Raw genomic sequence first — 26,576 nt, 5'->3', positions numbered from 1 at the left:
TGTGTTGCAGTGTTTAAAGTTAAGTTTTCAATTATTCTAAGCTAAATACATGTTAGAAAATATTGAATTCCCTCTCTTTTCTTTTCCTGTAAGACATTAGAACAAGTTCAGTGACTCTTGAACCCAAGTTCGTGTACTTAAACTTGTCCAGTCATGATGTGATTTGGGGTGACTGGATTCCAGCCTGCAAAAACGGTTTGCTTCTCTTTAAAACCATCTCAAAAATCCACATATTTTATTATACTCACAAATGCGTCACATTACAGGAGCTAAACACGCTCTTACTTCTGTTTCACTGTGAATTTAATGGGGCTCCTCTTATGTTGCTCCTGTTGTAGTTTTTAAGTGTTTCAATCAGTAGAGCTTTGGTTCTCTGCCCGAACCCGACTGGGCTCTGACACATCATCAGGCAGCTGTTGACGACCCGTCGCTAAGTATTGGTCGTTCTAGTTTTTGTGGTGTGTCCAATACAGTTAGCACTAGTCGGCCTTGTTGGCTGCCGCTGATTTAGCATGTTCAATTCATTCAGACCAAAGATTTACGATGAGACGAGTTGAAACAGGCAGCTACTTGCAATGCGCCGTTCTGCAATGTTCTAAAAACCTGCCAGTTTACACCAATGCAACTAGATGAGACGGCGCATCATCTCTATGCAACAACTCTCTGTACTTCTGTTAGGATTTGCAGCTTTTCAGGTTTATTTTGTGGCTGAATATAATTTGTAGCTTCTTAAAATATGAATGAGGATAGTGATAGCGAGATACTGGCTACAGCTGCATTCGTAGTAGTGATGAAACGGCGAAACACAGAAACAAAACGAGCATCGGATGGACTGTATACATAATAAATATGCCACAATAATATAAGTAACCAGTGCACCGACTCACCATCCGACACTGGCACATGTGAGGACGGAAACAGAGGGCTAGGCAGGGACGAAGCACCTGCAGCAGCAAGCAAATACACCGCCTGGTCTTTTGACTTGACCAGCTGACTTCACTACAAGCTGATTGGTTTTTAAAAAAAGGCGACGTGCCTTACGTTCTAAACCAGCCCCCGGCGATTTGATCAGCTGAGTTGCAGGTGACACCATTAGCCTGCTTGAGTCGAGCTCAGACGGTCAGGTCACACCGCTGCAACTTTTCTCTGCAACATTCTAAAAACGGTTTCGTCTTGTCGCAAATCTTTGGTCTGAGTCTGAGTCTGGTCTTAAGGTTGTGTTGTTAACGTGCTAACTGGCTAACTAGCTTCTTGAATCCGTCTTGTCAGTCTTCTGGTTTCCCTTTTTGAATAACGAATACAGACTACAGTCACTTCCTCTCACAAAGGCGCAGAACATACTTGCTAGTTGGCCGTTGGCTTTGACTTTTCGGTGTGTTCAGACAAACTTTTTGGCCGAGTCACAGGCAACGTAATAATCGCCACTAGTTCTTTGATGTTGGTTGGATGTCTGGGCCGTTATCATCTGTGTAATGTCATGAATAATGTTTGGGATGTGTTGCCATTAATCCATGATAAATAATGAAAATGTTTAGGGTTAGATTACTAGGCGCATGTCGGAGATCGTGTTACCGCGCTGAAAAGACTACTTGGCTTTGGCTTGTAATAAGTGTTTTAATTTGGGTTTTCAATCGAGCTCAGGCCCAAAACTGCTGCCGTGTTTCGAGCTCTGGTTAGACTTGGACAGACAGTATGTGTGTACATGTACGGTGGAGCCTGATTTTTCAGGCCTGATCAGAGCTCTAGCAGTCAGAGGCTGTCGGAGATTATAATAAGGAAATAGCTGAAACATATGGTCAAGAAAAATCCACGCTGACATCATCTCTCCACTCTGAATATCAACATTGTGAAATGTAACATGTATGTGACCTGTGACATGAGGTATCCTCGAAATCTGCGAGCCGTTCGTTCCCTGCAGCGAAAAACCACTTGACTTTACACTGTACAAATGTCAGGCGGTCTGTTCGCACACACATACAGACAATAATTTCACTGTGAGACACTCAAAGGGCTTCTGTTGGCCCTCTGACAGATGCACAGCTGCTGTTCTCCACCTCCAGGGAAAAGTTCATCACAGCAGAGCCGTGACATTTGAAGGTCAGTGAACCACCAGGCTGAAGAGAGAGTGTAGAAATCTGCTACGTTTTTACTGTTTTACATAATTTCCTCCATTTTTTTTGTATCTTATTCCACCTTTTTTTCCCGGATGAGTCAAATCAAAGCGAAGGAGAATCAGTCTCTCGGAGTATAAACCTTTAAAGAGTTCTTTACAGATGTCTTTCTGCAGCTGGACTTGAGTCCATCAGTCTCTGCTGCCTCTCCTGGCCGGGATCTTGTTTGTGTAAATGGCTGCAGGTGTGTGTACATGTATGTGTGTTTACATCTGTGTGTGTGTTTTATTGTGTGTGGACATTCAGAACCCTGTAGCGTTGGCAGGTGTGTGTATATTGACTGGGGAGAGGCGGGTTCCTGATGCATGAGCGGTGAAGCTGTAAGCTGCATACGCCACAGCAGAGCCCACCATCAGGCCTGTCATATAGGAGACTGTCATGGTGTTCCCTGGAGAGACACAGAGAGCAGAGAATGAGTGTGGAGCTGATACAGAGAACAGAGAACAGAGGACAGGCTCATCCAGAGCTGATAGTATTTCTAAATAAAAGATACCTCAGGGACAGTGACATGTGAGCATAGACTGTTTAAAAGATGTGGATGTAGCCTCCGGGTTTAAAGGGTGAAGCCAATGTGAAGTGCCTGCATTCTTTCTAATGGCCAGCAGGGGGCGACTCCACTGGTTGCAAAAATAAATCTAATTGTGTAGAAGTCAATGAGATAATGACCCTACTCCTGACTAAAATTAGACTGCAAGAACATAATCTAAATGTTTCTTAAAGCCCCTACGCCAACCTTAATAAGCAGTCTTTCTCGTCATATATCTACTGAGGTGAATAACTCACCTGCCAGCTCCCTCTGCTCGGGCGGCACTTTGCCCGCAGCCTGGATCATCGGCACAGACCCGAAGTAGCCGTTGGTGACTCCCATGAGGAGGGAGAAGAGACAGGGCCAGGCGGGATGAGACAGGGTGGGCGCGTCGGCCGGGTACACACACATGACGAACAGAGGGATGAAGACCACCCTCAGACAGGAGAAGAAGAGCAGGCGGCCTCCGGACCAATCGTACGGCAGCGCTGCCAGGATCTGAGAAGAGAGCAGGGGTGTGTTTCAGTAATGCTGGGGGTGAAATTTTCTTCTGCTTTGTGGCAGAAATTTTGCAAAACCAGCACAAGTCTTAAAGTTAAAGGTGAAAGTTGAATAGTTCTGGAAGTCATGGCGTACGAGCTGCTCATGGCACTTGTTAGAGAGCACAATAAAGAAGTAGAAATTTTCCCCTCTCTATTCTTTGCTCTATTTTATCAAGACTTTTTTTTATTTTTACCTCTAAGCTACCTTAATTTCCCTTTCCCATTTTCATTTTAATTTGTCGTCTCCCTCCTTATCCTTTTTCTTTTTACCCCCGTTTGAACAAACTGCTAAATTTGCAGCGCAGACAAAGTCAAAGCGAACAATTAGAACATTTTTTCACTCAACTTTTTTCCCTTTCCAAGTCAAAATTATGACTTAAGGACACCAGATAAGCTTTTATTTCTGAATGTTCAGATGAAGCCTTTGAGCGAAGTGCTATTATTCAAAAATAAACCAGACTTTCTTCCATCCTTACTCTCAGGTTTAATAAATGGAGCGACTGCTTTCAATGATTTCACAAGGTCATCTCCAGTGTTACGGTGTGACTTTGTCTCTTTCCTGTTTCTGTATAATGTACAATTAAATCCCAGAATCTCAGGAGGTGTGAAATGATAGAGATCGCCAAGAGCTACATGGATTTAGAACATAAAAAATGAGGTTACAGTAACAAATTATTATTATTTCATTTACATGCATCTCTCTGTTGGTGATCGTTAATTTTATCCAGTGAAAGACTTTATAAAGTCAGTTCAACATGAGCACGATGGTGATTTTTAATAATAATGATGACTGGGGTTGACCTCCAGCTCACCTGGTAGAGTGTAAGTCCCACAATAGGCTAACTCCTCTGCAGCAACCTGGGTTTCATTCCAACCTGCGGGCCTTTGCTGCATGCCCTCAACATTAATGTCTCTTTCCAGAAATCCATGACTCGGTTACTCAAGATAATCACGTTTCATGTAGGAACTATTTTCTCTCTACCGAAGTACACCTGCCAACCAGATCACTGCACAAAAGGAAGCGTGCATCTACTCATGGAGGAGAGGCTCGTGACAGAGATGTAAAGACTAAGGTCCTGATCAGACAATGTGCATTTTACAACCTGAAAAAAAGGAAGTGCAGCTCATGGCCTTTTTTTGTTGAAGCCTACTCTGATCAGACAGAGCGCTTTTTGCAACCTGTTGTCTTTTTGTTTTGAATTGTTCACGTCCTAAGCTTAACCGCCATTTTACTGCGAAGCAAACTCGCAGATACCTTAAAATCTGCATTAGAAATGGACAGAGGGCGCCTGTTCTAGCTCTGAGGGTTAGAGTGTGTTTTCAGATATAACATTGGTCACAGGGAGACGGGTGTTTTCAGTTATTATAGCTGAAGTTTTATTAGGTCGAAGTTTGTTGGAACTATGCTGAAAATGATGTGAAGTCACTTCACTCCATGTGCTAATAAAGATGATAAAGGTGTAACTTGCCGTGCCCTGACAGGTGCAACAAACAACAGTCTGTACAATGTGTTCCTCACCTTGCCAACAAAGTCGGACATGTTGAAGGTGGCCATGATGAGGATGGGGAGCCACTCTCCTAACATGGGGTTTCGTATCTCTGACTCGAGTCCGGGGAAGAGACACAGAGTGATGCTGTAGGTTACTGCTATAGACAGCATGTAGGCCCAGATCACGCGGGACACCACGTAGCGATGCAAGATCATGTCTGGTTAGAGAACACACACACATACACACATGGTAAATTTTAAAACCCAAAGCTCTCACTTGAGCAGGTTAATTCACTGAGAACACTCCTGAATCACCAGGGGATGCATTTAAATTTCAAATCCGTCTGTTGAAGTCAGAGGGTAATTGAGCAGTGAGAACACGGGATTAAAACGGAGAGTACCGCGGACACCAGGCCAGCTCCTCCTTATCTTGGCTTTCGGGGCGTCGAATCGCACATAGGTCCCACCCTCAAAGTCCTCAATGCTATCCTCTGTAGTGGCTGGTGCTGTCCCACCATTTCCCTGAAGAAAGAAAGACACAGACACATACTTTGAATTTGCTAAAAGGAAACCTGTGTATTTTTCAGCTGGACCCTATTCTCCCATGTCTTTCTGTCTAAATGATTAATGGAGACGACACTTTTTGAAATTAGTCCAGTACTGACAAAGAGCGCTGTAGCCCGCAGCTGCCAAACAGGCTGCAGTGTAACCACTCAGGGCATGTTTGCACCATCATGTACGTCCACTAAAAGTGTCGGACAACATTTTGAAAGGATCCCTACAGAGAATGTCCTTTTTGTCAAAGAGTAAGATCCTTTTTGTTTAACAAGAAAACAACCAGAAACAAATCTCTATCACCAAACCCACCAGATTCTATTTAAATAAACAGTTTTTTTTAGCAGCATTCAAAGTCAACAGAAACAAATTAAAACTCACAAAAAACATCTTGTTTCAGCAAACCACTGTTCCAACAATCACCAACTCTGGTTTAGTTAAAATAAACCCTAAATTTATCCAGTTAGATGTGAAAACATGCTGCCTCTATACATGCTAAAATTTTTTAAATGGAGTGTGGTAGGTTTGGTGATGGCAATTTAAGGGCTGTTTCTGGTTTAACAAAAAGGATCTTACGTTATAACAAAAAGGTTTATCTCTGTAGGGATCCTTCCATAATGTTGTCAGACACTTAGAATAATAATTTGAGCTGGTCAGTGGCAAAAACAAGCACTTTTAGAGGACATACATTGACAGTGTGAACAGGCAATGAGTAGTTGCAGCCTCTTTTGTGACTGTCTCCCTCAGTACTGGACCAATTTCAAAAACCGTCTCCATTAGTGACTTTTTTACCCTTTTTTGACAGTCACTGGCTGGCTTGGCTTGGCTTGGCTTGGCTTGGCCTGACGTGGTTTGTGCCGTCAGCCCAGCACTGCAGGAATTTGCATTTCCATTACAACAGCGCTACCCACTTGAAGGTGTGTCCTTAACTGGTGACGGCTTGTCTTGGCTGATGACGTCTAAAAGCAGTGAGCAAATCGACGGCACGTGTTTTTCAATGACACAGCAGGCTACCCGCTTGAGGGCGGGCGGCCTGACTTTTGGATCTACTCCTGAGTAAGTCCATCTCTGGCTTGGCTTGGTGTGGCCAAGAGTGACAATGGAAAAAGGGTATAGACAAAAACATGGGAAAATAGGGTCCAGGTTGGAAAAACACCAAAGTTTCTCCTCATAAAACAAACACATGACAAACAGGAAATTCATCACTGACATTACATCAGCCTTTCACTTTTAAATCTGAATGTTTCAAATCATAAAAAACATATGACCTATCAGAAACGTCATCATTTTGTTTCTTGTTTCCTGAGACCAATTTCAAGGCCTTCTGAAGGACGTTAACAGTTCATTAAGAAAACACTAGAGGTAGCCATCACACAGTAAATAAACATATTCTCTTGCAGTGGTGTTGAACTTTAGCTGCTCAGCTTTTTTCATTAAGAATGGCTTCCCGGCTGCATGACATCAGCACTTCATGGCAGCGGCTATTAAAGATGATCACTGTGAGTGGCTGCAGGTTGATGTAATGATGTTGGAGAGGCTGCAGACTGGACTGCAAATAAGCTCCCGAGCCACACACACACACACAAACGCACACACAATCTTGTGCTTACATCTTTGTGAGGACCCTCATCGACATAATGCATTCCCTCGCCCTTTACCCCAACTTTAACCATCACAACTGAATGCCTAACCTTACCCTTACCCCATCCTAAGCCTATCTAAACCTGGGCCTTAAAACCTGGTCTTATCCCTTGAAGAAGCGAGGACCCACCGAAATGTCCTCACTTTCCAAAAATGTCCTCACTCTGAAAAAACGTTTTTATGGTCCTCACTCTGTAGCAAGTACATGTTCGCACATAATCAAGCCTACAAACATAAATGTCATCCTTCATACTTCATTGGAACACACAGGCGCATCCTTCTGCTTATGCACGCACGTACACACACACACACACACACACACACACACACAGACACAGACACACACACCGATCCATTAGTTGATTAGAGGGACTTGCGGGCCAGAAGGCACCACTCTTCTTGATTATCCCTTCATACAGAGCGCTCCGTTTCCCCCGGCAACCAGAACAAAGAGCTGCCTGAATCAGCCCCCAGACGCAGAACACGACACACACACACACACACCACACCAGCACACACACACATTACTGTCAAACGCAGGGGGAGGGGGGTGCCTCACACACTTGTCTTGAGTGTAATGGCGTACAAACACAAACACGCACACATGAAAAGATGACAGCCCGAGGTGATATGTCTTCCTTTGAAGGCTCTGAACACACACTCGCTGTGTGACGAGGAATATTAGCTCCATGTCTTCAGGCTACAAAGTGGTGCTGCAAGCGTGAATACAGAGTGGATTTACCTCCTTGTCTGTCACATCTTTCTCTCGCTGTCATGACTGGTCTCCTGCTCTCTGCCCTCTTTTTTTGTTTTTCACATGTGTTTTCCCCCCCTCCGTCTCTCCTCCGTGCTTCAGCAGTTTTCTCCACACCGCCCTCCCCCAAAAAACGGCCTTACAGTTTTTCTGTACAAGCAGCTTATATTTACGTTTATTGTTAGGCGATGACCCTCTAGTGACCGTAGTAATTATGACGGGAGCAAAGGAGGAAGCCCTAGTATAGACTGTAGCATCCAAGTAGAAACCCACTGCGTCATGCACATGAAATGAAAGAGTGCTCAGCAAACTCTGCCTTGGTTAGTTTTCAGCCACCTTAAACAAGGCCTGCCTAAAAGGATCAATATTAGTTCAAGTGTACACTATATTTAGAATATATTACCACTTTACCTTACTGTCAGACGGCCCCTTCTGACAAGGAACTAAAGCTGTTATCTCAAAGCCACCAAACTCTATGGACAAAAACAGTGATTTTACTTCGCAGAACACAGGAGTCTCTGGTCTACCACTGCCTCCAGTACTTGTAAGATAAAGCGATGCAAATACTCCAAATATACCGTACACTTAAAGGGCCAGTGTGTAAAATGGGTTGAAAACAGTGACATCAGTGGTCAAATTCTAGATCGCAGGGCTCACTCGCTCGTCACCTCCCGTCGGGTAAATGACGGTGGCCTCGTAGGGACAAAAAGCCTTGCGCAGACACGAGTTTTTCAGGAGTAGGTCTATCTAGCAACAAGGTGAATGTTTATTTAGAAATCTAAGCCATGTTACGATATTGTAATGAATCCCTCACGAGCAGGAGACCAGAGTAGCGTTCGGGAAAAAGGCCAGTTTATTTGAGTACTCCAAAAACTCCGGTAACACTCCAGGGGGTAAAAGACTCCGTCCCAAACTCTGACTCTTCTAGCGTAACACACACACTTCATACACACATACTCGTTTACAATACCTAGTGGGGACCCCCCTCCCCTCTCTGCTCCACCAATCTCCAGCCCGCACACTGACTGACAGCGTAGCCGGTAAACAGAGCTCAGCTGTTTATTTAGCCTAGCAATATCTCTGGACTATAGTAGCTGCAATGGACGACTTTGAACGCGATTTTGAAGAGTTTCTTGTAGCAGACACAGACCCAGAGCCATACCTGTTTGAGCCGGAGCATACAGATGAGGAACTTGGATGCTGAGCGGGCGAGAAGAGAGGCTGAATCCTCAGCTCCCATTTTGCTGCACAGAATGGGATTCGGTGCTACTGCTACCATCGTTGGGGAGATATATCATCAGGAGGAAAAGCGCTGCAGAGAGTGCATCACAAGGAGTGAAGTTGCCTCTTCTTTTCCTCGCAGATGACGGTTCGGGTTCATTCTCTCCTGTTGCGTGGTAAATGTGGTCCATTCGCAAACTTTATAACTAAAAAAAATTTCCACTACTCTCTATCGACGAACTACTAACAATCTCTGCTGTTTCCTCCTCCTTCTTCCTTCCTTCCGCTGTCTTCATTGGTTTATTTATACACGCGAAACGCCTTCTCTGGCTGGCTGGATTGTCCACTAGGGCTGCCTTACATACATGGCGGCACAAGATGGTGACCTCTCTAAAGCAAGGCCCTTGCTATATATATATATATATATAAATATATATATATATATATATATATATATATAAAAGCGTAATTATAAGGCTACGAAAACCAAACAAATTTTATTTATAGCGATTATACACTTGTATAAACATATTAATGGGTAGAATATTCAGATTCAGATTCAGATTTGACAATAAACCATGCCAAATATTACACACTGGCCCTTTAAACTGATATTGATAATTTCAGGTGGCTAAAATTCATTGTGCTGAGGCCCTGTCTGCGGCAGTTTAGCTTCTGTGCTGGTAGATTTGATTTATCAAAGATGCTAGCAAAGCAATAAAGTACATAAAATAAGCACAGCAGAAACGTCAGATTGGTCGGACCACAATGTTTAACTATATACCTAAATTAGGGCTATCAATTAAATTAGTTACATGCTCTGTGATTAATTCATCTAAATTAATTGCATACATAATTTCTGCTGTGAAAATATTTAGATAATTTCAATTCAAATGAATTTTGGCAGATGTGTCGTAATAAAGCTGCTGGATTTTGGACACAGTTGTCCCCCTGTCCTCTATCACCGAAACTGGTCTGCAATCCATTTTGCAAGGGAGTGAGTGAGTCAGTCACAGGTCGACTTACTCAGTTTGCGCCTGAACGCCCTGAGTTTGGCTTGACGAGGCTGGCTGCTAGCGCTGTCATCAGAGGGAGCAACTGCTGAGTCAACTGCGACACCTAGTGGTTAATTTGGTATACCTGTCCTGTCCTTAATATTAAACCTGTTTGAAAATTTTACACTGCAACTGCAACTGTTTGACAACATTAACCACTATTAGTTAGCAGCCTCCAACTAAGAATATTACTAGTCGACCAATAGTTGTCATTTAGGGCCATTAGTCGACTAGTCACCCGCATGTTTACGATATTAATGTAATGATTAAGTTATATATTTTGGGCGGGGCAACACAATGGTTTGAGTTGAAGGTGTGAGAAAGAATAGTATCAGTAACATTGTTAACACTGTGCTACATTACAGAGAAATACAAAACCGTACTAATGAACCTTCATTAATATAGGCCTATATTTTATCTCCAAGTGCACGTCACACACTGAGCGAGCCGCCTGTTAATGACGCTGTGGGCTAATGGGCATGTAGCTACTTCCATGTTTCAGATGATACGTCATGTTTGTAGTCGACCAATGAAGATGAGTTTACATATCACCTTGGGTTCGTCCTTCACCTTCTCAAAATGATCCCACACTTTGGATTTCCTGCCCGACATGTTATTAACTAGCCTGTGGAATAACCGCAGGTACCAGCCCTGGAAATTAACCTGACTCCTGTCTGACTGCTGAGCGTGGCCACTTCCTGTGTCTGTCCTTTCAAATTAAAGTCCCCACATGGTCCAGTCATATAGGTTTGGATTTATTTTGACAAGGCGCACTGCGACTAAGTGACCAATGAAATCTTGCTGACTAATGGCATGTGGTCGACTATCAGGGGGCAGCCCTACATATATGTCACTGGCAAACGACCTGTTCTGTCATTTAGGTACAAGGACGTGTTGGTTTTCTCCCAGCCTTTTTTCCTGTGTCGTGACTCTCATTTTTGCTCTATCCGCAGGAGGCCTCGACTTCTCCCTTTTTCTCTAAAACTCCATCTGTCTTCATCTTTTTTTTCTGCATCACCCCGCACCACTCTCATCCCTAATAACCCCTCCCAAAATCCCTTTCTCTTTCTCTCTCAACATTTCCCTTTCTGACTGGCAGCCAAAAACCAGCACGCAGCTTAAATAAATGATACTGCATTTTTAAAACCTACACAGCCCTCGATCCCTGCGTGCAAGACACACTCACTCCTCGCAGAAATCAACAAGGAAATGGGGGTTGCATGAGACCACAGTTTAGAGGGCTGACATTTCCTCCCTGTCTTGGTTTAGGAACAGTTTGTCGTTGCAACATTTATGAAGGATTAAATGAATGAAACATGTAGAAGCTTTAATCAGAGGTTCTCAGTCAAAGTTGAGAGATTTCACTAAAAATCACGAATGAGAGCATCATGGTGGCACCAGAGGAAAAGTCAGGATCATGAAAGTCAGTAGGATTCATCCTCTGGGGAACATGAACGTGGCCACACAAATTCATAGCAACCCATCCAATAGTTGTTGCGATATTTGACTGAGCTGACGGCAAACAGACCAAAATCGCCACCCACAGGGCCATGCGACTATCATGACTGTATGCATGCACAACATCAACATGCACATGCACACGGTATAGCCAATAAACTCTCCACAAACTTACAAATCTTACTTCCTCTGCCGTGACATCATGGTGAACTCTGTATCCGGTCCCGTTGTCGCGCGGGTCGTGACCTCTGCCTTGACCTTTGCCCTGGGCGTGATTGGTGTAGTAGTGGACAAATTGGGAGCGGCGGACCAGCAGGTGAAGCAGGAAGCAGAGCATCTCCATGCTGATGGAGACGAGGAAGAAGATGAGCGTGTTCCTCCTCTCGTCTGGGATCAGCAGCTTGGTGAAGATGCGCGACAGGGAGATGATCACACCTGCTGTACCTGAGAGGAAGTACCAAGAGAACAGGAAGCAGGTGAAGGAGATGATAGCAGGGAACGGGATATGTGTGCACAATTCTTTGAATGTGTGTGCGCACTTACTCTCTCCAGTCATCACCCCCTGCGTGTACCTCTTGGGCAGCATCCCCATGTAACCATAGAAACTGGACTGCTGCACTGGGGAGGGAAGAGGAAGTGTTTATCAGTGCAAACAGTCTGTAACACTCTGTAACAACACAATTTATTTAAAGGCACAACTTCCTGGACCTTCGAGCGTCACTTGGGAGAAGCCTCTCTGACCTCGGGACCTCAGCTAATTAAACTGTTACTACTGTTGGCTGAAAGGCTGAAGGCTCTGTGTTCACACTCACAGCGACTACGAGGAAACTGGCTCAGTGTATGAAAGTCATTAGCAGCAGCTGAAGACTGTTGCTTGATCATTTGACAGCTATGATTGAGCACCACAGTTTTGCATTGCTCTGTATTTGAGATTTTTCCACTGGATTTTGGATCATTGCAGAAAATCAGCTCTGTGGCAAACAAGAGTTTATTATACATACATATTTTGTTCAGCAGGATAATCTTCATAAATGAACACCACTTTTATGATCTTCGAAGTGTAAATGCAATCGCCAGAAGTAAAAAGCTCAAGTTAGGCTATAAACAAACTCCACCATGGCTGCATGACTTACAGATGCCCTCACAGGACAGCTTTAAAGTTGTGTTCTGGTTGATGATGCTCTGTAGTCTAATTTAGCCTCTTGTTAGTAGTTGCCTTTTTTAAGACACATAACATTCACATGTATGTACTGACCAGTGGTGGCTGCTGGTCTTTCAGACTCACTTAAAGTTTACATCATAAAATCTGTCATAATTGTAGTGAGGCAGTAACTTAAAAAAGGAACATTTAATTGAAGCAGTTTTTCAACCACACGCATGCCATAGAACCACAGCAAAACACACCTCAAAGATTTTCAGATGGGTTTAAACACCTGAACTGTGTCTACACCACCAGAACTGATTTTCTCTCAAAATAAGTTTCCCTGAAAGGAGCAGCACATTAACACCGGCCCAGGTAACAAACAGTCTTATATAGCAACATTCTCTGGACATTCTCAAATATAACTGAAACACACATTTATTATATGAATTCTGCCCTCCACTCCTTTTGCAGAAAATGGTCTGTGACCCTGTCATACCAACTGCACGCACACAACACAACTATAGCTTTGTGATTCAACGAACAAACGAACTAACTAAAGACACTAAACAGGGTACAAACTCAATAACGCAACGTTTATGTCTTTATTTTCAGTGTGTGTTGTGTGTGTACTGTACAAACGGTGAAAATGAGCTATATCGCTTATGGAAATAAGGAACTCTGCACGGCACTCTGTCAGAAGACTCCACTCGCCGATGCCGGTGTGTATTTCCAAAGCGCTGCCAGTCACGTTCAGCCTTTTAGACAGCTCCTCCTATCATCATGCAGACACCGAGCATCCTCTCCCGCCTACCGCTCCATTAGGTCCCAGGGAAGCTGAGCCTCCCTGGAAGTGACGATGTTGTCGCATTTATCCAATGACCGTCTCGCTTTGCTGCATGAAAAAAACCTGCTCAGCGCTGTCTCATAGGAATGCTTGCAGGCTCCACCACACTGACATGAGAATGTAACACAGGGAGGTTATGTTTGAAAACTGGTGATAAACAGCTGACGTTTGAACATCATAGTCGTGATGTTAAATGCATCCTAGCGCACGTTTAATGCAATGTAAATTCTTATTTTAATGTAAATTCAATAGTGCATATTTGACCATTTCTTCTATGAAATTTTAGGGGAAGTTCAGCCTCCCTTGTTGTCTCAGAGCAATCGCCCCTGGTACTGACGTATTTTATGCTAGAGAACAAAATGTGAAAATTTCCTAAACTTGTGTTAACATCAGACCTTATTTCAGGCATCAAACCAAGAACCCAGTAAAAAAAAAAAAAAAACACTGACTTCGGGAGGAGGGAACCAGGAGGGTTAAAATGCAAACTCATTTCCAGGTTTTGGGACTCATTCCTGCACCACTCAATGGCAAAGGAATCTAGTGCCTATTTTTAGCGGGTTTTCACATGTTTAAAAAACTGCATATATGCACTAATTTTGGTGGGGGAAAAAAAGATGTATAAAATGGGAACAATAAAGCATAAATATAACCTCTGTCTTGTCAAAGTAAGCTGAGCAGCAAAACAAAGTTACAGTATGTTAGAATGAAATAAGGGTCTGATCTCTCTTTCTTATCATACTTATAACATTGGGATGAAATAACTTTTAGTACTTTTTAGTACATATATTTAGTACTTTTAGTACGATGCACTCAAATAGCAGCCATAGTCTGCATACTGCTACTGTTTCAGTGACATGTCCACGGTGTGTTAAACTCATTGTGTCTGTCATTTATTTTCTGCTTATAGCAAAAGATGCAGCGGCAACACAAGGAATAAAGCGTAAATGCAACCACCAGAGGGAAAAGCTAAACTACACCACAGTTGTATGGCTTCAACGTCACCACCACAACAAGGCTGCAAAGCCATGTTTTGTTTGGTGTGATGATGTTCTGTAGCCTCATTTAGCCACTTGTTTGTAACCGCCTTTTTTAAGACACAGAAAAGCTTCACAATTTCATGGGTGCTGCTAGGTGAGCTAGCAGTAGATGCACGCTTCCTTCTGCACTGTGACACAGTCGGCAGATGTAGAAAAAAATAGTTCCTACATGAAACTGCTCACAACAAGGTCGGTGGATTATCTTGAGTAACCAGGTCATGATTTCTGCAGAGAGACAGTGATGTTGAGTTTTTCAAACATATATTTTTGGCGCTTTGAGCACCACAAGCTGAGAATCATCTAGCTCCATTATATTGGAAAGAAGGCAGACATCTGTACGGCTGATATCGCCAACACTCAGCAACTCCCATTGAAACAATCTCCATTAATAAATAGCACTACAGGTGAGATGTATTTTTGATTTGGGGTGAACTGAATCCTTCTTTCTTCTTAACCAATGAAGGAAGCAAAGATGATTATTATTAGTACCTGTACATCCGAAGGCCACCACTCCAACTGACACCAGGTTGATGATATAAGCCTGCCTGGTGGTGAACTTGCCCAGCCACACATCAAACACACTGACAAAGACCAGCGGCCCGAGAGCTAAGATGTAACCTGCAGAGAAAGAGACAGTCAGACAGACGGACAAGTGAGGAGAAGCCACTGAAGCAGGTCACGCTGCGATCGCATGACTGAGCTCACATTTGACAGGGCAGACGCTCGAGCCGTATCGCTTCCATCTGAAGTCCGATCCCCAGTTTATTAACTCTAGGGACGAGCTCTTCGGCAGACAACACACTTCAAAAGACATTTCCTCAAGGATGCAAGCAGAGCTATTTTAAGCTACAGAGGGTACGGTGGTGAAACCACGCTCTTACATGTGCCGCGTGTGTAATGATTTGAAAATTCTCCTAAGGGGGACATACATTTTTAAAGAACATTTTTTCATATGGAGTAGGCTGAACAGCTTTAATATTTGCAAAGACGTGTAACAGCATTAAAACCCAGCATTTCAATTTAGAATTTGGGGCCACATTTACATCTCTAAAGTATCAGGCTTCAGTCTTTAACCTGCTTCCTGAATGTGCAGGCTTGTATCTGACTGGATACTTTTAACAGCATAGTGGTTTTGCTTTAAAAATGTTTTGAACAAACCGAAGATGATGCAAGATTTTGAAGTGATGCAAAGAAAAACAAAACAGTAAAATACCCACATTCTTTAAAGACAGACCCTCGTGAGTTTGAACATTTTTTTACACATTTTAAGAATAAAATCCACAGGAAAATTACAACAGAGTGTATTTTTCTCTTTCTCTTTATACCGTCTTCCCCATTTCTGCTCTGCGTACTCGGCTCTGATAAGCTTTGAGCTTCCCAGAGGGTCATTAATAAATGAGTAACAGCAGAAGTTCCCACAATCAGAAATTTTTCACACTTAAAGCTCTGTCTGTGAGCGGGCTCCTGTGTGACTTACCCACAGTGATTCTGGTGTGCATGCTGAGTCTCTCCACCAGCACGTTGTTGAGGATGACGGCCAGCAGAGCCACCAGGATGTACGTCAGACTCATGTCGAACACTATGGACGTCCCTGCAACACACACAAACACTCACATGACTCCTGGGACTTTGATATGATTATCTTTTCTCCAGGGGACACATGCATAAACAATGTGTACACACAAAAACCATGTATACACCTTTACCCGCACATAAACTGGTATTTATAAAGGGAGACCAGACCAGACACACACATAGTTTTAGCTGAGACAGCTGCTGATGAAATGATAAAGAGGAGATTAAATACAAGTTGAGAGACTGGTAACCTTGTTTCAGGTTGTTTGCCAATTTCACAGATTATTTTTGCAGGCTGTACAGCTCTCTGTAAAATGTCAATCAAAGGCACATTTAGAAACTTGATTTTAAATTATTTATGAGTGATGAACCCATCTTTATCTTAATTGACATTCTGCCTGTAAGTGTTGAATTTGATCCTGTTAAGCACTTTGTTAACTTAACTGGCACTGGACGTCAGGATGACATCAGAAAGATGGCAGACAAGAGTTCAATTTTAGTTGGAATGAAAATCAGGTTGAAGATATTTCACTACATTAGAGATTCACATTGTGTTTATAACCTTTTTTAGATGTTAGGTTTTGTTCTCTGTACTGTATGACCAAATGTCTCCATCAAGAGGACATTGGCATGAGATGTTTGGAAGACTTTGGATTTTGGTTACTTAACAACACAACTTAAAACCAGCAAAACATCAGCGTCACCTGTCGTCAGTATTCTATGTCAAATTGATGTTGGCATTAGACGTTGTCCTGATAATGAATTTTGCACATCCAATGTCACAACTTTAATTCAACCAAATGGCAACGTCTAACAATGCTGGTGACCAGCTGGGAAGTCTGTTTGAACAGAAGCGCTATGAATGAATCATTGAACATCCTTCTGACGTTCAGTAATAATAATTGACATGTTACGGTTTGCAGAAATGTGATGAGTTAGTGGTACAGACGCTACAAATATCAATAGCCGTGCATAATGACAGCTGCTCTGGCACTGTTGGTGAACTGTGCAGATGCAACACAGGGAAATTGCACTTTCTTTTGTGTATTTCTCATTGACTGGTCTAATGAGTGATGGAGGTTTCCTGATGTCAGACGGATCTGTCAGCTCATTACGCTGTGTTTCTATTTTCAGTCTGACATGGCGTCCACTCTAACCAATTTCAATGGGAGTGGGGGATGAAATTTTCCCCAACCACTTTGCTCGTCTAAAACCCTTGGGGGAAAAAATTGACTTTCATGGTCCTGGTAGGGAAGGGGCTGCGAAGTGGTAGACCTTGAACTGCTTTCTGAAATTCAGAAAATGGTACGGCCTCTGGGGTGCTGGTACTCTTACTCTGACCCACAGAGGGCCGTCCCCAGCTGACTTGCACCAGAAAGGGGGGATGCAGTCAACCTCCCACTGCTTTGCTCCTTCTCTGGACCAAAAACCCAGGCAGTCAGTCCTTAATGCCCCTTTAATTCCATCAGAGACCCAAGTATATGCCTGAACCACACATGATGCTCAGCCATGCCAACATATCTGTTTTGCTCAGGTGTTAAGAGTGGACTGAACCGAAGTAAAACAAAGTTCGATATCGGGTGATATTGAGAAGACACGTCGATTTAGAAAAACCTTGATAGCGGCATCTATTCTGTCTTTAGCGCTTGGCATTGTTGTTTTTACTCCTCATTCGTTCTGGTTGTATTTTATTTTAACCGAAAAACCATTGTTTTATGTCAGAGTGCCAGACGGATTAGTCGGCGGGGAGAGGTGATTAGAAGGTCTGGACCAAGGAAATGGTGGAGGGGCACAAGTATCGATATGCAAACGCAGGTTTAAAGGTGTTCCTCCATCCATTTATGGCAAACTGTGGGAGCGGAAATGAGGCTTGGGCATGTGCACCCAGTGGTACAATAATCTAGATTCATAAAACAGAGTCAGGTGTAGGCACAGCTTTATAAACCTGACAGAAAGAATGTGTATGCATATAGTTTTGGTCATGAATCCACACAGAGTTTTATGCATCTGGCCCCTGGGGAGTCTGTAAAATTCATGCATTCTCTGTAGGTGCAGTTCATGCATATTTATACCTTCAAACTTGTGGTGCAGGTAGTCCACATCAGTGATGAAACTGTTGTAGGGAAGCAGGAAACCCACGCCAGCCAATAGCATTGCAAAGTAGATGCCATGGTAACGGTCGTCAGGGATCGGCTCCTCAAAGTCTGAGCGGGAAGGAAGGAGTCAAGTGTTAGAGAATTAAAAGAGTATGAAATCACACTCCAACAGCAGGGATAAAAATGACTTCAAAACATCTGAATTAGGTCTCGAGCCAACGCACTCGATCTTCATTAAAGCTAATCAGGATGAATGAAGCCGCGGCAGCAGCAGTAACGCCTCCGCTCCACTGATGGAGCAGCTAATGCAGCAGAGGACCTCGATCCTCCAGTGCTGCTGAGAGATTGATCAGAGGAAGTGCTGATCATGGACGAGCTGCCGAGTAGTTTCAGCTAAGAACTGGACTTCTGTGTTTTGCAGCTGATTCAGTTTCATGGTTAAAGTGTGATGTGCAGGTTCTTTATATAACTGCTCATAATCCCTTCCTAATCCTGTGAGCCTCCTATTAACTGCTCCAAACCCTTTCTGAGCATTTGCATTTTACAGCTCACTACAGGGGGTAAAAACATGAATCTGAGACTATTTATTTCCCTTCTTATTTTTTATGTAACTTGTTATTATGACATCTAGGACCTGCATTTAGCTCCTCGGTGATCTACATTATTTTCTCAGAAATAAATGCCTGTGTCAGTAACTATAGGCAATTCAAAGTAAACGGCTTCTGGAAGCTTTTCCATTTCTGCTGCTCTGTTGGGTTTGTCATTTCTGGGGTAAAATAAAACCCCTTGCATCAACTGTGCAGTTTGAATGAGCAGTGAGCATCACCATGACTGCACAGACAGAAGAAAAGATCCCCGCCTGCAGAAACTCAAACCTCATTAACAGAAAATCCAATGAAGAAGACACCGCAGCACTGCCCACACTGTGTGACTGACATTTCAGTGGAAGTCTTTTATGGCAGATTTACCCTTTCCAACATTCATATTTAGGCATTGTATGAAAATGATTTAAGTGGTGAAGGACGGACTTTTTAAAAAAAACAATATCCTCTCTCTTTGAGCTCTAAGAAAAAATAGCAGCACCCAACACAATAGTATAGATGCCTTTACAGTTAAGCCTGATTTATGGTCCTGCGTTGTACCTACGACGTACCTACGTCGTTGCCGTGATGCTGTCATGAACCCTTCAAACTTCTCCGTCACTCCATTTCATCGCGGTGCAATTCACCGCCAGAGCGGTAGGAGGCTGCGTTCCTTTCCTGAATGGTTATCGTCGTCTCTAGTTGATTCTTTGTTTAGCTTCTGGCTTTTCCGGTCACAGAGAAATGAACGCGGAGCACGGACAGACGGCTCCATCCGTATCCGTGTCCGTATTGAACGTTGAGCATAAATGGGCCTTAATACTGCAACATCTACATCGCAGCAGAAGATGTTTAAAGATGGCGGGGGAAAGAAATACGGAACCGGAAATGCGTTGCTACCAAGCAAACCAATCACAGCCCTCTCGGTCTGCGCTGGGTATGCGTTGCCTCGACGTGTTTTCTTTTTTTTTTTTTAAAGATTATTTTTTGGGGCTTTTTGCCTTTAATGAACAGGACAGAGTGAAATGGGGTGAGAGAGAGAGAGAGTGGGGGTTGACATACAGCAAAGGGTTGCAAGCCGGAGTCGAACTTGCGACCGCTGCAACGAGGCATCGCCTCTATACATGGGGCGCCGGCAGTATCCATTACGCTACCGACGCTCCTGTGTTGTTACATTTTTGGGGAGGTGCACGTCAGGCTATGCCAGGGGCTACGGCGAGCCTTCTGCGTAGCCACGTACCCTACGACGTAGCAACGTCGTTGATTTAACACAGGACCATAAATCAGGCTTTAGTAAACAGTATGACAGTTTTGGTGGGCGGGGCTTAGCTGGAGGCAAAACAATTCTCCACAAACCTTAGATAGCGCTTAGCTAGCATGTTCTGTTGGCTTGTTTTATACAATGGAGGAAAATGATGCGAATGCACTCTGGCACAAACTGGACCATTTGTAAATTCAGAGCGCTGTCTGAATTTACTGTTCAGTTATTCAGAGCACCACACTCAGAGAGTGGCAGCGCGCACTCTGGGCACTCTGTGGAGACGGAGCATCAGAGTGCAGAGCAGAGTGAATGTGTGATTAACTTAACCGTTAATTCATGTAAAAATATAACGCTCTGTTTCTTCGACCAACAGGGCTCTCATTTTAGTGTAGAGCGTCAGACTGAATTTACGATCGCACCATGTCAGGTCACTCACTCTCTGGGACCGTCAGTGTTATTTGAATAAGTAAACACTGAAGCTAGCGTTCGCTAATGTGCTAAAAAGTTAGTGTTCCAGAGAAATCCAGTATTCCTCTTAATCCCTCCCCAGTTTCTGATGAGGTGGACATGATAACCCTTAATACACATAAAGTTATTCCTCCATCCAACAGGAAATACTTTTTCCCTAACCTGATATGAAGTGTGCGCTGCACATGTGAGCATTTTTGATGTTCGCCTCTCGTCCAGTCCTTTGGTCTTATCACATTTAACCATAATTGTCTTCATTTTTGTTGACGGGCAGTGGCGGCTGGTTTTGAGCCATGACTCCTTCTATTCTGGCTCCCAATAACACAACAAAACAAACACATTTTAAGACTCCTATGTAGCCTACAGCCCTGTGGTTCAGAGGCAGGTTTTGCCTTCAGCTAAAAAGGGTCTATTTCAACCCTAATATCTAAAACTTCTAATTTGCAGCACCAACTTACACATGAATAAAACCCTGACACAGAGACAGAACTGTTGTCCTCGGCATATGAAACATGCTGCCTTTTTCTAACTGTTTATGTAACTATAACACAAAGGAAGGCTGAAATAAAATATAAATAATAAAATACCCTCTCCTGCTCTTGCTTCAGCCAAAAGAAAAATTACACCACCCTCCCGTTTTCTGACCCCTTCTCACCCCCTGATAACTTTCCTACAGTTCCTTAGTAGAACCACAGATTGTAGAGTAGGTGCAGGACTGTGATGACAGGCTAAAATTAATTCAGTCTTTGAGTCTTTTCCAAACCTCTCTCTATTTTTCTCTTTAAGGGAAAAGGCAGACTGCTTACTCTTTTATTCTGCTGGCTGTACACTGGCTGAGATATGGAGACTGACAGCTGCAGGAGAAAGAGAGAGAAGAGAGAGTGGTTGCTGATAATCTCAGCCCCTCGCTGTGTATCCTTGGTCATTTGTGATCTGATTAATGTGCCCTTTATGCAACCTGAGTAACCAGGCAACACAGCAATTTTCTGTTAACAGACGTGCATCCTGTTTTGACAAACACTTTTTTTTACACTGTACTCTGTCTGTGTCACTGCTTTTATTCCCTCATCCTGCACAATCATCTACAAAACACAAGCACACACACATTTTACATTCAGTTCAGTCTTACAGAACACAAAGATCAAAAAATATGCCAACAAGGTGACTTGTTCTCAGCGCAGTTTGGAGTATTTTTAAAAGGGAGCTGAAATTTAAATTCTCCTCACTTTTAATGTGAGGTTTTATAATGATGCTGCAGCTGTTGTGCATAATTTCTCATCAGAGGATAAAACCTTTCTTGGAGGTATTTGTGGAAACAGTGGCTTCAAACCTCCGGGTGGCTGACTGACATTTGAGCGTGGGTGTTGCTTGGAGACGCACTGACAACGACAAGATGTTTTTTCTCCTTCTTCAACAAGCACACAGAGCGTCATTTATGTGTCATGTTGTTTGTTCATTAGCCAACCCTGTCTATTCAAGATGAGCTAGCTAGGCTAACACACGTAACTTCAACACCTGTTGAGTCATTGGCAGCTCCTGCACTGTGTTCATTGTGCATTATACAAAAGATGGGGGGTTAGCTAGTATTGGCTATCTCTTTTTTATGGGTACAAAATAAGTGGCAATGTCTGGGGCTGAAAAATTAAGCTAAAAACTGTAGTTCCTCTAATGACTACTTAAAGCTGGCTCCAGAAGCCAGTCAGTCCTAATAAACCTCCATGTTTACAGCAGAAATAAACATGTTTACAGTCTGGCACCTCTGTCAATAAAAGTGTGCTCAACTTCCCCATAGATTTACTTCATGAAAGAAACATCTGTAAATCATTGGATATTTTTTTTACAGTCACAAACCCCAAGAAATGATTCGTTTCACTATCAGGATTTGATCGATTCAGTTCGATGACATTTCAGAAGTTTAGAAGAGACGCAAGATTAAATCTTTTTATCCACATTGAAGTTAGGGCGTAACCAGAAGGTAGCCACTTGGCCACCAAAGTCTGTAGTGTGCTTGCTTTGTGGGTCCAATCCAATTTTAATTTCATTGACGAAAACTATGGTGGAAACGACTTTTCTTCCATGACAAAAATGAGACAATGATGAGCTAATAATAGATCTTGATAATAAAAACAAAGTGCAAATCTGTTTAATTTTCGTTAACGAGACAAGACATGGTGGACTATCGGACACTGAAAGCCGAGAACAGCCGTGCTTGCAGTTATCTTCAAATGCCGCAGGAGTGACAGGCTGGTTAACTCCAGTAAATAGTCTGCACCAGGATGTTTCAGTAGCCAGCAAAAACACTCACACCAGATCAGTGCCAGCTGTTGGTGTGAGTTGTGAGCTGTAGTTTAGCAGTAAATAATCAGCCGTGTGTGTCTGACTGTGGATGGTGGAGCTGCTGAATGGTTTTGTGGAGTTTGCTAGTTGCAGTGGTGGCTGTTAGCAGCTAGCTCTGCTTGTTCGCCACTGAATGGCAGTGGAGCAAGCAGCCACTGGCCGCCAGGCAGCTGATCTCTGCAGGACTCCACTCAGTCTGGGCTGTCTTAGGATGGTTTATGGTTTGATGGTGTTTGACAGGCAGGTAGGAGGTTCAGTTATCTGTGAGTGTAGCTGTGCTGTAAGTTAACAGTCTGAACTCAGATTAGTTTTCTCTGACAAAGTTTTTGAGAGCATAAATAGAGAGACGTTGAGCTTTTCAAATGACGATGAGTAAGTGTGTGCTCGTAAATCAACTCTTAAACCTGTCAAACACTGCTGGAGAAATGGCAGTTTGGAAGTGTACATAAATTATTTGTAGTTGTAGGGAAAAAAAAATGTCTAAAAGAAATTTTTATACAACCTGTCACCTTGATTAGAATTTCTGATACATGAATCAGCCTCACTGGATTAGTTTAAAGATAAAAAAATCACATATAGAAAACATGTCGTGACTAAAACTAGACTAAAACTATGAAGAGTTTTCGTTTCAAGACTACGTCTAAATCTAAAATAGCTGTCAAAATTAACACTGGTCCAATGATGTAATTTTACTTCGGCTTGGCTTCATGCACCACTGAGCAACTTTCACAGGCATGAAGGGGGCCCCACCTCCAGCACTGTGTCCAGTTCTCTTTATACATCAATGACCGTCACTGATAAAGCTATCTCCCATCTTCCTTTTTTGTTTCTAAGGAAATAAAAGCTATATATTTTGCAAACATGCAAATCAGGGTTTTCTTTGAAAATAGAACAACGGCAATGTCAAACTATCGAGGGACTCTGGCAGTGAATGTGAATAATATCACTGCACATATGTTCATGATATTCCATCCACCTCCTGTATAGATACATACAGGGTATGATGCAAACATATTTTGTGCTGCTCAGCATATTGTGAGACAGAGCTGTGAAAATCGATCGGATTAATATCCAAACACTTTGTTTTTCCTGTTGTTTTGAAGCACAAGAAGGATGTTGGTGTGGTTTTCTTTTTTCACTTTGATAAATTGTTGTTGCTGATACATCGATCTCTTTCCTTGTTCCTTGTCTGTCTATTTATAAACCAGTACACACACACACACACACACACACAGATAGAACAGAAACTCCCTCACCGGGCTCGGACAGAGCCAGCACTCCTCGCTCCGGGGCGTCTTTACTGATCTCCTCCTCCTCCAGTTGGTATGAGTCGAAGCTGTAGCTCTGCACCACGCCGCTCTCTCTGCCCTCCCTCCACCCCTCCCTGCCTCCATCCCTCCATCCAGCTCTCCCTCCATCCCTCCACACATCTTTCTCCTCAGGCGTCTGGACCGGTGTGGGCCTGCGGCGCTCTGCTCCCACAGAGCCCATGTCTGTGCTTCAAGTATACACTCACACACACAAACACACACACTTAGCACTCCTCTTGACTCTACAGGCTACACACTCATGGGAGCGTGCATGTTAGACACAATCCCCAAGACACGCCCTGGAAGAGAGGCAGGAGACCTTCAGATGATGGAGGATCTGCGGGGCGAAACAACAGGAGACAGAAACAGAATTAAAATGTAAAAGAAGAGGCAGAGATGGAATAGAAAGAAAAAAACAATCTGTCAGCGCCGTGCTGAAAGTGACAAGAGTCAAGGTTAGACACTCCAAAGAAACTCAGTTTGCCGCGTGTGTTTGTGTGTGTGTCGATGTGTGAGACGCATATTAAATGAGAGTGACAAAGGATGCATAGGAGACAGACAAGGTAGCGAAAATGCAGCTCTGCATTCAATATTTCTCTGTTTTATAACTTTGTGTTCTGAATATTTTGGGAGTTTTGACTGCAATTAAAACAAAACCAGCATCCTGAAGACGTCATTTTGGGGTTGGGGGGGGGGGATTGTGACAGGCCTTTTTCCACTATCCTCTGACATTTTATGGACTAATTGATTGATGAATCAGTTAACTGAGAAAAAACAAATCAATCATCAGTCCATAATGAAGATAATTGTAGCCGCAGCTCTATATAAGTGGTCTGTTTGATGAAGAGGACAACAAACCAGAACGAATTGCTTGAAATAAATTGTCTGACATAAAGCGTCTTAATTAGCTAATGAATTCTGGGACATTCAAAGTGAAGTCACCAATTAAGATTAAAACACTGACAGGTGGAAAAGGGCTGCCGTTATTTATGACATTTATCCAGGGGCGTATCTTTGATTTGAGAGCTGGGGGGACACAATAAAAGGGGGCTCTGGGGTGAAATGTGCGATTTAAATATTAATTCCTGCACTGCTTCATAGATTAAGGGTTTAAATTTTTTTTTTAATTTTTTAGAGTTTTTCAGAGCAGAATCAGCAGTTTAATTCATATTCTCTGGCGGAATCTGACGGCTGGACAAATAGTTGTGTATTAGAGTCCAAATAAAATTAAAAATGTCTTTTATCCCTTTTAAATGACATCTTCTGACATTTTTTGCAGCATTTCAACAGTATATGCCAAAAAAAATTAAATAAATAAAAAATGTAAGTAAACTGCCTCTGCACAGCCAGTCTCAAGGATCAGGTGCTGGTCAGCCACAGGAACATCTCAGATAAAATCATAAACATAAACCACTGCACACTGAACTGAATATCTGTGATTTTATCAAGAGTGGACAATGCGTTTTGCTCGTGGCTTCTTGAGCGAACCCGGAGAAGCCACGGGCGAAACACGTTCGCTCTTAATAAAATCACACCCATTCAGTTAAGTGTGCGGTGGTTTATGTTTATAAATAATAAATATTTTTGATACAGCACCTGTCACAGAAATAATATTCACAAAGTACAATGAAACAATCAAACAATACATAAAAACAGAGGCGATATAACAGTTAAAACAAAGCAAAGAAGAAAGTAAAACACGGAGCAAATACAGGCCACTGAGGATCCAAACAGAAACACTAGGGAACAAGCATCTGATAATTTAGGTTAGGACAAAGGTCATTTTAAGAAGATGGGTCTACACCAGTCTCAACCATAATATCAAGACATCCACCCATTGATCAATCTGCAACTTTTAGCTGCACAGAGCGAGCTAGCAACAGCATGGTACCTCTGTGTGTCTTTGTTTCCTCAAAATAACCGTGGTTACAGGCCGCAGACTAGAATTTATTCACTCATGGAAAGTGTTATCTGTGACAGATCCAGATTATGTGCAAGGAATTTTACCATTTTACAAAACATGGAGCATACGATGTGCTTCGTTGTCTGTCTCTCCCTGATGGAAATACTATCCTGTCGGTGTTACTACACGCCCACATTTCAACAATCAAACCTTTGTTTTCATTTTCAAAACAATGTGGCTGAGGTCTAATTCATTCATTCATTCATTCATTCATTCATCTCTCCCTCGTCTTCCTGATCTAATGGTGGGGGAAGTGTGTGTGGAGCTAGCAGTCTGCTGTAGCTCTGCTAAACACAAACCCTGCCCACTTGTAGCAGCCCAGTCAGTGTGAAGGATTTTATTTAAATCCCTCTTGTAACTACAGAGAACAGAAGGTAAAGATTCTGCATCACTGGGACTTAAAGGACAACTTCGGTATTTTTCAACCTGGGCCCTATTTCCCCATGTGTATGTGTGCGTATGATTCATAGGTACAACTCGTTCTAAAATTGGTTCAGTATTGAGGGAGGCGGATGCAGCCGGGAGCCGCGAAACGAGCTAAAACGGTA

At 42.9% G+C, this 26,576-nt stretch overlaps 1 protein-coding gene across 2 annotated transcripts; it reads right to left on the bottom strand.

Moving 5' to 3' along the window:
* On the bottom strand, nucleotides 1-24,377 carry slc29a4a (solute carrier family 29 member 4a). 2 transcript variants are annotated; one of them, XM_033643866.2, is made up of 10 exons: nucleotides 24,012-24,377; nucleotides 18,085-18,216; nucleotides 15,915-16,028; nucleotides 14,927-15,055; nucleotides 11,956-12,030; nucleotides 11,588-11,856; nucleotides 5,130-5,250; nucleotides 4,759-4,946; nucleotides 2,955-3,195; nucleotides 1-2,559 (listed from the first exon to the last, which is right to left on the bottom strand). In XM_033643866.2, exons 1-10 carry the CDS (start codon nucleotides 24,244-24,246, stop codon nucleotides 2,414-2,416), a joined length of 1,650 nt encoding a protein of 549 aa, XP_033499757.2. In that variant the 5' UTR covers nucleotides 24,247-24,377; the 3' UTR covers nucleotides 1-2,413. The 2 variants fall into 2 exon arrangements, with proteins under 2 accessions (XP_033499757.2, XP_033499758.2); XM_033643867.2 differs by having other exon boundaries at nucleotides 2,284-2,559; nucleotides 11,597-11,856.
* Between the last annotated feature and the right edge of the window lie 2,199 nt (nucleotides 24,378-26,576).

The sequence above is a fragment of the Epinephelus lanceolatus genome, chromosome 18, assembly GCF_041903045.1.
Source record: "Epinephelus lanceolatus isolate andai-2023 chromosome 18, ASM4190304v1, whole genome shotgun sequence".
NCBI classification, from domain to species: Eukaryota; Metazoa; Chordata; class Actinopteri; order Perciformes; family Serranidae; genus Epinephelus; species Epinephelus lanceolatus.
The sequence above is the reverse complement of the archived record's forward strand: the minus strand, read 5'-3'. Positions and strand labels throughout refer to the sequence as shown.

Excerpts from the sequence above, each read along its gene's own strand:
- slc29a4a (XM_033643866.2), bottom strand. The coding sequence starts at position 24,246 with ATGGGCTCTGTGGGAGCAGAGCGCCGCAGGCCCACACCGGTCCAGACG. Across the intron at positions 18,217-24,011 it reads GCTGGCTCTGTCCGAGCCCG|ACTTTGAGGAGCCGATCCCT; the intron begins GTGAGGGAGTTT and ends CTTCCCGCTCAG. Across the intron at positions 15,056-15,914 it reads GCACACCAGAATCACTGTGG|GTTACATCTTAGCTCTCGGG; the intron begins GTAAGTCACACA and ends CTTTCTCTGCAG.